We start from the raw sequence: 12,587 nt of genomic DNA on the forward strand, positions 1-12,587 counted from the left end.
TCAGTGCTGATACTTTGGAATAGCCTCCTGATGGAGATCAGGATGGCCCCCTCCTTGCTGATCTTGAGGAAGAATTATTTCAGAGAGCATTCTCCTAGTTTGGCATCAGATAAGCAGAACAGGGAAGATGGTCTATCAAGAGACAAGGTGTGAGCACCACTAGAGCATTGGAAAGTCTATTTTATGACCATTGGGGAAACTGTTTCATTCTTCCCCAAAGAGCCAATTCAAAGTATCCCTAGAGATAGAAGAATGTTCTAGGCCTGATGCTTCCCTTGAGGAATAAGAAACACTGTTCTGGATTTTTTTAAGCGTCTCATTATGTCAAATTCCTTTACAGAACCTGAGAAGATGTCAAAGAACATCGTGGTCCTTATTATCTATATTATTGCCTTCCTCGCTGGTCTGCCTTGCAACCTTCTGGCCTGCTATTCATTCCTGAGGAAAGTGCGCCAGAAGCCAGTCCCCATAGATATCCTCTTGCTCAATTTGACCTTTTCTGACCTTTTCCTTCTGATTTTTTTGCCCTTCAAGATGGCAGAAGTTGCCCTAAATTTCAAATGGCCTCTTTCTCCCAACTTTTGCCCAGTGACAAACTTCTTCTTCTACAGCAGCATCTATCTCAGCACCCTGTTCCTCATGGGAGTCAGCATAGAGCGTTATCTGTGTATTGCCCACCCTGTTAAGCACAAGTTGAACCGCAGACCAACCTATGCAAAAATAGCCAGCCTCTTCTTCTGGTTTCTGGCTTGTGCGCATTGTGGCAGCATTGTCTTCGTTGTTCACTACTTCCATGGATCTCAGTGGAGTTCTGAGAACAACGTCACTTGCTACAAGAAGTTCTCCCCTCAACAGCTTAGCATTGTCCTCCCTTTCCGCCTGGAGCTCTTCATTGTCCTTTTCTTTATCCCTTTCATTGTCACTGTTTTCTGCTATGTCAACGTGATCCGCATCTTGACCAACATGCCAAATATTAAGCCCCAGAAGAGGCAACGGGCTGTGGGCTTAGCTATAGCCACTATGCTCAATTTCACCATTGCCTTTGCTCCCTACAATATCTCCCACATTGTGGGGTTTGTGAAGAAAGAAAGCCCTACCTGGAGAACAGAGACATTCTGCCTGACTTCCCTCAATACTGTGTTGGACCCTGTTATTTTCTTCTTCTCTTCCTCCACCATCAGGAGGACATTTACAGAATTTTGGATTGGCATCTGCAACAAACTCCGGAATCTTACATCACGCTGCTGTCCATGTTGCTGCAAGTCTTGTAGGGACAATGCCAAAGAAGGAAGAGCTGGTGAGTTATCTGTTGGAAACCTCCCCAGTATACTGGCAGGATCTAGTACACCTTCACCTTTTCTAACCCTTGAACCATCTGGAATATTAGATGGGTGATCATTCAGCAAAAGTCTCATTATATAGAGCAGTAACTTCTGACTCCAAAGAACACCTAAGCTAAAAGTTTTCACAACTTTCCAATCCATCTAAACAAATGTGAAATTTGAAACAATGCCTGCAGAAATTTCATTTTGAGTGAGAAATAATGATCAAATAATGTTTGGAAAACTTGGCTGCTCCTGACTTGCTTCTGGCAACTTTGAGTTATTTTGATTGTCATCAAAGATCAGATGACATCTGCCTACACTTCTCAAACTTTCAAGACTTTCAGAGAATTCCATGTTGGTCTTTTTACCAAGGACTCCAGACTTAAGGTAAAGGATTTGAGACTATGACGCAGGTAAACAATAATTCATATGGATCACCAGCTGGGCCACTGTGACAGATCTTTGCCCCCATAAATTGAATGGGTACAATGGAACATGCCAATAACACAATAATTATGTTCTCATAGCAGCTTTCACGATGACCCTTCCCCTTCAAAATCTTCACTAGCTGTTTTTTTTCAGAAGGAGATGGTACTGTTCAAAGAACAAGACCAGTCTAGATCATTCTTTTCTTTGAGCACTTCACTGCTGCATTTGCGCTCCACTGACAGTCACAAAGCTTGTGACGAACCAGTATCTCTTAAAAGTATTTGCCCAACATGATACCTTCTTTTGAAGGAATCCTGAGTAAGCTCCTCTGAAAATCAAGGTTTCTTAGCTGTAATTATATTTCTTTTCAGCTATTTAGTTCTTTGGCCTGAGATGCAGCTATCCCCACTCTTAAATCTTAGAGCAAGACAGGGAGACAATGGACAGTGGTACCATTCTGCCAGCTGAGAACAACTTCTGCAGGAGGTCACATCTGCCTAGAAGGTCCACCAGCATATATCTACTTTTGGCAAAGTTTTGTTAGCAGTCCCTAAAATGAACATTGAAGGGAGATAACTTTGAAACTCCTGAATCCAATTTTCATTTCTGCGAGAGGGACCAGTTGCAACCTTCACATATGTCACACTGGAGCCAACATAACATATTTCACCTTGTTGGTTTCTGTGGAAAACTCTATGCAACTGAATTGTAGTAGATAAAAACTATAGAGATTCAGAAGCCTTCTGCCTGACACTGCAGGAAAGGAAGATCTTTGGGATTGTTTGAGTGATTACTGTTGAAGTGGTTACATGTAGGCAAAGGCTCTCAGCATCCGATGTGTATTTTTCTATGCTGAATAAACAGTTCAGTTATTTTTCTAAAAGGCCATGTCCATTCTTACTGAAAACTGGACAACACGTTGACTCTTTGAAATCACCTTCATGGATGGGTTTGGGCAAACACATCACATATCTGCCATCTGTTCTAGTTTGACTGTCTAGTTTATTGTGGTTTTAAGCAAGTTTCACACACACACACACACACACACACACACCCCACACACAAAAGACCTCCTGAAAAAAATCTGAAAGTGACACCTTGATCAAGACTGATTCCTGTGGCCTCTGTGGTGGCCTTATGGCAGCAGGAAGAACAAGATGGTGCTGCTGTCTTGTGATTGGTGGATCCTTAAAGAACCTCACAACAGTGATACTCCATCCTTGCCTGGAGATCATGCCACTTACTTCCATGCTGGTGATAGACCATAGAAACCAAATCTGGAGAGAAGGGGGTCGTTTAGGCTCTTTGACAGCTGCATAAATTAAAACAATTCTTTTCCAAGGATGGTTCTTACAGAATTCTTCGTAGCAGGAATTCCAGCAACTAAACTGTCTTGGGTTTTGTACCCATATATCCCTGGAGACTTTCTGAATTTTCTTTCTACAAGCCTTCCTGTGGTCCTCTTGACTCACAGTGGGGAAGCTTGCAACTGGCTGTTTGCATAATAATATCCTGAATCTTTCTCAATCTGTGAACCCACCCTTTACAGTGATATAGGAATGGCCACTAGGATGTAATATAGAGATACTGACCATGAGATGCCAGATGGCCCAGGGTTTCCGTGATGATTAATAGCATAGGTGTGCATTCAAAGGTGGTCTTTTCAAATACTGCTTAATGCTCCAGATCAGGGTTTTTCTGAAAGGGGCCAGAATGTTGATACCTATCTAAAATCATCTCACCATGGTTTCATTATGCCTGCTCAGAAATCCAAATAAAAACATTGTGAAACTGCATTTAGTTGCTCACATTCTGCAGAAGACAGGGGATTTATGAAGACATCCTGAAAAGGAAACACATGTGCCATTTGTGAAATGTGCGCCTGTGATTTCTCAATCTCTCACAGTGGGGTTCCTGATGTAAAGGGGCAATGTTTAAGGCAAACACAGAATGCCAAAAAGTTTTAGAACTCTCCTGAGAACTGATGAGGTCTTAGTCCAAGCTACATAACTCAGAGCAGAGAATTACTTTTTCGGAAATACTATCTGATTTGCCATGTATAATGAATGACAAATCACTATTCCACCCAGCCTGGTATTGCTGACTCATATAAGTGTTCATATAACACTTAGAGAGGTAACTTCTAGGGAATTTGAGGAGACAGTTAAACTTGGGATAATGAACAGTTTACCAGTATATCTAACACCTTTCCAACTAGACATATCCCCAACATGATAGAGGGGATAGGAAAGAAAGTATGTAACAAACTTTTCAACCCTGCTAGTAAAAAAAATAGCTTCCTTTAGCTAAACCCTTCTTGAAACAAAAAGAAGGGATTATGGCATGTGGTTCACTGTGAACTATCAAAGTTACCATGGGATTTAGTGATATAAAAGATGGATGGATGGATGGAAGGAAGGAAGGAAGGAAGGAAGGAAGGAAGGAAGGAAGGAAGGAAGGAAGGAAGGAAGGAAGGAAGGAAGGAGTTAATTAATCCACATACTTTATATATGGTAAATTAATCCTTTTTAAAAAAATAATTCACTGCTTCTTCCACCCACCCCCAAACACGTACATGCAAAGTATGGATTACTATTAGACATGGCTGAGAAATAGAGCTGGCCAAGAAAATGTCATCTCTGTTCACACAAGTTGAGTTTTTGACCAAATGAGGAAGTAGTTGAAACCAAGAAAAGTAAGCACATTTCCCAGGAAAGTCATTGGAGCGTGATGAGGTGAGTATTAGTCAGACTGTATGGACAGGGTAGTCAAAGAAATGCAGCACTCCAGATGTTGTTGGACTCCAACTCACATCAGCCCCAGCCAGCATGGTTAATGGTTGTGAAGGTGGGAGTTATCATCTCACAACGCCTTGTTTTCTAGTTTAGTCTCTTCTAGTCTCCTGATCTGTTGTGTCTGGATGTAAGAACCAGGCTTAATTTTGATGTATCTTTACTTATCAAGTTAGGAGGTACAAAAATCAAGGTTGGAGGAAGAATAATACTATATATATTTATATATTTCAAAAACCCTCCAAGTATTTGGGCAATCATTATCTAGTAGAAAGAGATGAACTGTAAAAGGATACATTTGTACTTTTATTGTTTCATTCTATTATTTACTACCATGAAGAAATTTTATTGATTTGTAATCTGCTAATAGGTAGCTAGAATTGAAGAGGAGTCAAAGTCCCATCAGTCAGTCTTCAGACCAAGCCTAAAGTGTGAGCTTCACCACCACAGTATTTTCCTAAATAAAGGCATCCTTTATCTCATTTTTCCATAACAATTAATGGAAGAATGGGCTTTGGAGAAAGTTTTACCTATTTTTGTGGCCTTTTTTTTTTTAGCCAATATTTTAAAAGCTAAGCAGAGTCAGACCTGGTTAATATTTGGATGGGGTACTGCTAGGAAATCTCATGTTGAAGACAATTTTTTTTTTAAAAAAAGCTGCCAGAAGTCAATGACAAACCACTTCCATATTGTTGCCAAGAAATACATCCATGAAGTCACCAGATGGGCTTGGCTTAAGAGATTACTCAACATTGAATTCTGTAAAGCAACCCTCTTAATAAATATATAAATTATATGCACACTTAGTTTTTGTTCCAAAATGCACTTAATTTCGTAAAGCTAAGGTCTTAGCTGTGGAAGTGGAACCAAATTGGCCCCCAATAGTTCCTTTAGTTTCATTGGTATCTGGACTAACACCATGACATGAACCTTCATCATAAATATAGAAGCATCTCTCTTACTGGAACAGAAACAGCAGGTTTAAATAAATTGTCGGTGCAAAGAAGAAGTCTAAAATATCTGCTTTATATAAAAATGTGAAGCATCATGTAGAAATGTCATGTCCCTCTTCACCCCCACCACCAGTGCACTGGATTAGAACATGGGGAGGGGGGAAAGCACATTTGAGAAATCTAATCCAGAAAAAAATCTGTTTTACATATCTGGTGTGCATGTTTACACTGGTTTTGGCTTGGGTTGCGAAAAAGACTGGACGTCTGGCTTGTGCAGAGTAGCCCTGTTAGCTCTGGGGGGGGGGGTGTTATTTTTTGCCCTCACACTATTCCTCTGCCCAGACTTGTTGCTGTAAAGATCAGCCAAGGGGGCAGTGAAAATGAGGCTGACATTACTTTCTACTGATTCATGAATGGGGAACGTGCATATTAACACAACAAGGAGAAGATGCCCTGTGTTTGAACAAGCCTTGATTCCTCTCTCTTCATCTACATCATCAAGACTTGTCTCTGTGCCAAGACTTTTCATGCTATGTGCTTATTTATAGAGGAAGCAATTGTCATGCAGTTCTTCTTAATGCATCCTCCTCTAGCCAAAAAAAAAAAAAAAAATGGAAAGAAATTATGAATGTGAACTCATGAGACATCCAGGCTTCATCACTGGCTCATGTACACATAAGTACTACTTCCCAAACTGAGCCAAGAATGAATTTATTGGTTTGCAACCAATCTGCCATTCTCTCTCTTCCACCCCAAGCTTCAGTTTACAATATACCAAGTTAATAATGATGGTAGTTGCAGAGTATAAAATGATCTCAGCTGCTGAGTGCCTATTGGAAGACCTCAAGCCAGAGGTCATCCAAGAGCAACAGGACTTTATTTTCTCCACATCAGAGATCTCAGCATCTCTTTTTTTTTTAGAAAGGTAGACCTTCAGTGCCCTTCAGATGGCAGAATGTAGTCAACCTTGGCGAGTGTGGAAAGCTTAGCAGGTGGAACATCAACAGCAGAGGATTTCTATATTATTGTCAAGAAAATGACATGGGTGTGTCTGTGAAGTTATTTATAACTCAGCTGAGCTCAGAAGTGTTATTTTTATTTAGCCCTTCATTGAAAGGTTCAAGAAAACCTGAGGCACTGGGCTTTTAACTGAAATCAGATGAAAATAGCAGCCAAGACATCTTCCAGCTGTTCTTGGTGTAATCACGGGTGGTTAGGGGACTGAAAATGTTACTTCACATCTTACCTTGTTTCTTGCATCAGTCAAGAGGAGGAACACAACACGTTATACAGGGGAAGAAAGGAAATTAAATTAAAAGTTGCCATTTGTTCTAGGAACAAAATCTGGCTTGATCCTTAGAGTTTAAATACTTAGGCAACTAGATGTTCTTATTTTTGCTAAAATGAAATTTCACTCTTTCCACGTTCCACTTTCTCAGATTACAACCACAAATTGTCAGAAACCTGGAGAACATTCTCCCCCCGCCCTTTCCCATTTTCAGCCACATTTGTTTACAACACTTTATACAACCTCATCCTTTTTGAACAGAGGGTAGTGTACAATAAATAAAGCAATCAAAAGAAATAATGTATAACTTTAAAATTAGTAAACAAAAGTGTGTGGGGTTTTTTCCTGGCATCATCAGGGCAGACACAAGCAGAATATGAGTGAGCAGAATGACCAGCTACAAAAAAAAGGGGGGGGGGTAAATAGACTTTGAGACATCATTAATAGAAATACAATTCCCAAATTATAAGGAGTAATAGTTTCATTCTTTTCTCCATTGATCAGATCTTATTTCAAATCCTGTGTCTAGTTCATACAAACACAGAGTTGGAAAGGACCACTTTATTATAGGCACACGATAAATAAATGTACTGCTACCTCAGAGGTCATCTAGTCCAACTCCTGGCACAATGCAAGATCCACCATAGCATCTCTGACAGATGACCCTCCAGCCTTTTGTTTGTCTCCAGTGAAGGAGAACTCACCATTTCATGTGGCAGTCTGTTCCACTGGCTGTCAGTTCATGCAGACAGGAAGCTCTTCCTAACAGTTAGCCTGAACCTAGTTCTTTGCAGTTTTAACCCATTAATTCTGGTCCTGCCATCTGTGGACATGAAGAATGTCCACCTTCTTTTCTACAGGATAATCCTTCTGATACCTGAAGATGTCCTTGACATCCCTGGGCAGATGCAAAGAAGGGTAATGAAGATGATCAGAAAATTAACTCCTCTGAGTAAACAGTAAGGGAATTTATTTAGCCTTAAGAAAAGATCACTGTAGGGTGATATGAGCATGTTCTTCAAAAGTGTGAAGGGGTGCCATGCAGGAGAAGACCATAATCTGCATTCAGTCATTCCAAATGTATGACACAAAAATGATCTTGAGATACACAAAGGTGGATGCTGGATGAATGATAAGAGGAAAAAAATCATAATGTAAGCACAGTTTGAGAGTGGAATCAATTTTTAGATCAATGAGCAGAAGACATTTAGTTCTCTCTCCCCAGTGATACTGATGCAGCTAAGTCTACAAGTGGGAAAACATTTATCTCCCCTGGATGTCATTCCAATCCCTGTCACAACCTCACTCACTAAACAGCGAGTTGGGGTGAAATATGGCCTTTCCTTCCATTTTCCAAAAGGGAGAACATGTGTGTGTGTGTACATGTCTGTGCAAACATATGCATAAGTGCACTGACTGCTCCATACTGTCCTTGAGAACAAAAAGTTGTACCCTGAGACAATTGATTTATTTTATTAATTATTAGTGGCCTGTTTCTCCTTTACATTCTGGAGCTCAAGGTGATGGATATAGGGCTCCTTCCTCCTATTTCTCCCCAAAACAATAACTCTCTGAGGTAGGTTGAGCTGAGAAAGAATGAGTGAAAGGGTCTCCCTAATTTCCCTATACTTAAACCCAATTATGCAGAAAGGGAGGGTTGCCTCCAGCACCAAATATTAGGAAGAAGGCCTCTAAGAGTGAGAACAAAAGGTTTTGTCCGTCCCTCTGTTCTTTTTGATGTCATCAGCCACTGGCTGTAGAGAAGATCCTGGAATATTATTTCTAAAGTACTAAAAGAACATACAAGATAGAACTTCCCTACTCTAGAAGGACAGAATCTTCACTTACAGAGTACATATGACTAAAATAAAATCATTAAGGATCCTCTGTCAGTTTCTTTCTCCATATATTTTAAATAAACAATCATTTTTGCTATGGCTGATGTGGGTCTCCCAGGCTGTGTGGCCGTGTTCTGGAAGTTTTGGTTCCTAACATTTTGCCAGCATCTGTGACCAGCATCTTCAGAGGACAGGAGCACAGCTCCTCTGAAGATGCTGCTCACAGATGCTGGCGAAACGTTAGGAACCAAAACTTCCAGAACACGGCCACACAACCCAGAAGACCCACATCAGCCATCGTATTCCGGCTGTAAAAGCCTTCAACAATACAAAATCATTTTTGCCCTGCTGACACAGATAGCATATATTTGATCACATTCAGGATTACCAACATCTTAGCCCTTGAGAAATGCATGCATACCCCCTAGTGGTGATCTCAGTTTCTGTAGACTATTTTCCAAAGAGAAGAAAAGATCTCAGAATCTGTAATCCTTCTGGATGGTTGACACTAATCCTGTTGTTCAATTCACCTTTCCAATCTAATTCCAGAAACGTGAACACATTACTGTTGAATGTTCTCACTTCTCCACAGGTTTCTGCTGTTGATCTCATCAAATGCTTGCAAGATAAAGTTCCAGTTTATGTGGGGTAGATCTTTCACTTAGATTTGCTCTCCCCCACTGAATTCCACTGCTGTCTTCTCAGTGCCATGTAAAGTGACCCAAAAATATCAAAAAAGGTAGAGACCTAAGATGACATTTCTTTAGCTGACACCTCACCCTTATAAATCCTTGATCTTATAATTTGGTCAGGCAGAATATATGCTGCGTAAATACAGCACAGCTCATATTTGTTCTTCATCATGGATGCTGAGAAGCCAAACTCCCTTTCTGAATGGTTAAAGTCCAATCCCATTGCCCCATATGTTAGAGGCTACAGGACAGAAGGCATGGTGGAAAATGAAGAATTCCCAGTTGTTCAGGCAATGCCACTGTCTCCTTGATGGCTCCTTGCTTTTCCATGAGCCAAGACAATCTTCATCCGGATGGAGCTACATTTCTGTCTCAGGGAGCGCCAAACTTGTACAATCCCATCATCCATGGCAGAGGAAAGGAAGTAGAAGATGAGGGGGTCCAGAAAGGCATTGCATGCACTTGGCAGCAGAGCCACGGTACGCCACCAAACGTCCTCCCCATAGATGAAGCCTACCACATGAGATATGTTATACGGGCCAAAACAGAGGACAAAAACAGATAAAGTGGCCACCGCTACCCGTACAGCACGGCGTTTCTTCCGCAGATGGAGATGCGACCCAACCAGGACACGGATACATCCAGCATAGCAAAATGCTGTGATTAGCAAGGGGAGAAAGAACAAGACCACTGAGAGCTCCAGCCGCACAGGGGCCAATAAAGCCAATTGGTCTTCACTGAAGTTGCAGTAGCAGGAAGAGCTGTTACCAGCAAAAAGGCTGGAATTGGTGTCCCTGGAGGTCTCGAGAGCAAAGAGGAGGACGCCATGGAAAGCTACCAAGCTCCAGATCCCCACAGAAACCAGGCAGGAATAGCGAGGTTTTTTGTAAGCTTGATAATGGATGGGATAAACAGCTCCCAAAAAGCGCCCCACACTCACAGCTGTTAGAAAACAGGCACTGGTGTAAATTGTGCCAAAATGAATCAAATTATAAAGAGGACACAGAAAGCCGGGCATGGTCCAGTCTACCTTCCCTTTTTCCAGCATCTTGAGAGGTAAGAAAAGGATGAAGACCAAGTCAGAGAGGCAAAGATTGATCATATAGATGAGGTTGGGGGTCAGGTGAACCCTGGCCCGGCAGTAGAAGATATAAAGGGCCAGGATGTTGGAAGGCAATCCCAAGAGGATGGTTGCCCCATAGACCACCAAAGAAATGATCTCCCAAATTCCCATTGCATCAGAATCAACGAGCAGGAAGGAGCAACGCTTGCTTATCTACTTGTTTCTCTCGTCCATTTTCAAACAGCTTCGCCAGCAGTGCCGAGAACGTCTCAAGTTTAGCTGTTAAATAGCTGTGTGCGAGAGAGAGCGAGTGAGAGAGCAGATGCAAGAAGCATGGAACAAGGCAGCATTTGATGAAATGGACCATGAGAAATTGTTCATTGAAAGGGACTGTGAGCCAGGGCAATAAAGCCATAAACCCTGTAAAGTCATAGGAAGTTTCTCATGGCCCATTGGGCTTCTTACTATGCCTGACTATTCTGGGGAACAGGAAGAGGAAGCAAGTGATGAAGAAAAAGGCATGAACCTCCTAGAAGCTTGGTCCCTGCTGCACACCAACTCTGGAAATGTGGAGTAAGTCACCTCATATTGGAATTCACAAATATCCAAAACCTGAAACATTCCACGTCTTCTGGCATCATCTCTTATGCTTCTCCCCAAATTGTGAGCATAGCATATCACAGGCACAATATTTTGGGTGAAAGTACCCAACAAAGTCCATCCAAACCCTCCTTTCATCACTTCTAAACAGATGTTGAATGATCTGGGGTATCCAAAGGGAGGGGGTCAAAAAAGTCAAGAATGACAGCCACGACCATGAAATCCGAGCCCCACACCTTTTTATGTGCATTGTGATATGGGTAAAAAAGGAGCATGCCATTAATCATATGGTTGTGGCCAACATTTTTGCTTCTTTTTTTTACCACTACCACCCCATGGACACCCTCATGGACAAAGATTATACTGTAATCAATTGCTTGGTTTTATGCTGTTTTATCAGCACGTTGTATTAAAAATATTGTTAATGTTGAATTAAAGCAGGATATCAACCATCCAAATAAAAAAGGAAAACCTGTTTCTAAGTGACTCTGGAACCTTTGAGAGGAAAAGGCAGATACAGATACAGATAAAGATATTAGATAAAAATATTGATGATATAGATTCAGATATATTCATCCTCTGTGTGTATCTGAATGTGGCTGTACATGTGTATAATATAAACTCATTATATATTCAGCCTCTGTAAATAACCCTCAGATCTTGACCAATTGTATTTAAATGACGTCTCATATTATATTCTGCCAGAGTGTGAAAATAGATTGAGTATCTCAGGAAGGAAGCATGCTCTGATGACTAGTGGAAAGTTTATTCTCTAAAGTGAGTCAGTCAGGAAGGACAAATTTGTCTCTTTAATATAACACACCCCTGAATTAATAAATATAACCCTGGGCAATTTGGTTAAAATGCAAGAACAGAAAATATATCTGAAAAATGGTAACATTTCCTCTATATCAGTGACCACGAGACATGAGGGAGTGGATGGATGGATGGATGGATGGATGGATGGATGGATGGATGGACGGACAAATGGCTGCATAGCCACACACATACAAATTTAGTCAGCAAGGAAGCATTATCAAAGAGAGAAGCTGTTCATCTCAAAAGTGAAATTATCTGGGGAGGGTTTTTTTATTTTTATTTTTAGTATTTATCTCACAGATTTATTTCCTAATTGAAAAGATGGTTCAGCCAGATAGATATATGCTATCAGTTTCTTCAGCAAAAAAATTAAAGCAAAATAGATTTTGAGGACCATTGTGTAGGATTTGCAGGCAGCAATGGTGGCATTACATTAAGGCTTTGCAAACTATTCCCTACAATTCCAGCAGAACTGTCTTCTGTGCATGCTCAGAAGACTGGGAAAGAGTGTCCGAGGGCCCCTGCTATGTCCTTGAGTTATGGGGCTATATGATAAAGTAATGGTTCAAAGAAGCAGCCTTTCAAACCCATCACCAGCCTTCATTGAGATGGTCATTTGTATTCTTTCACTCACTCTTGGAGAAGGAGCCATTTTGATTACAACATGTATGATCCATGCACTGGGACCAAAACTCAACCCTCTGTTTACTGCAATCAAGAGTCATTAATACTATCTATTAATCCCCTCCACAATGCAAGAAGCCAAACCTGCTGTGATTTTTTGGGGG

At 41.0% G+C, this 12,587-nt stretch overlaps 2 protein-coding genes across 2 annotated transcripts; one reads left to right on the forward strand and one right to left on the reverse strand.

The window, feature by feature from the left end:
* Nucleotides 1-350: 350 nt before the first annotated feature.
* On the forward strand, nucleotides 351-2,573 carry LOC103067301 (free fatty acid receptor 2-like). Its single transcript, XM_007445213.3, has one exon. It carries the CDS (start codon nucleotides 352-354, stop codon nucleotides 1,393-1,395), a length of 1,044 nt encoding a protein of 347 aa, XP_007445275.3. The 5' UTR covers nucleotide 351; the 3' UTR covers nucleotides 1,396-2,573.
* A 7,030-nt stretch (nucleotides 2,574-9,603) lies between these two features.
* On the reverse strand, nucleotides 9,604-10,551 carry LOC103065455 (G protein-coupled receptor 42-like). Its single transcript, XM_007444560.2, has one exon. It carries the CDS (start codon nucleotides 10,549-10,551, stop codon nucleotides 9,604-9,606), a length of 948 nt encoding a protein of 315 aa, XP_007444622.1.
* Between the last annotated feature and the right edge of the window lie 2,036 nt (nucleotides 10,552-12,587).

This window comes from Python bivittatus, unplaced genomic scaffold (genome assembly GCF_059951505.1).
Source record: "Python bivittatus isolate LINGU-HERP-01145 unplaced genomic scaffold, Pbiv_v1 ctg000310_np1212, whole genome shotgun sequence".
NCBI lineage: Eukaryota > Metazoa > Chordata > Lepidosauria > Squamata > Pythonidae > Python > Python bivittatus.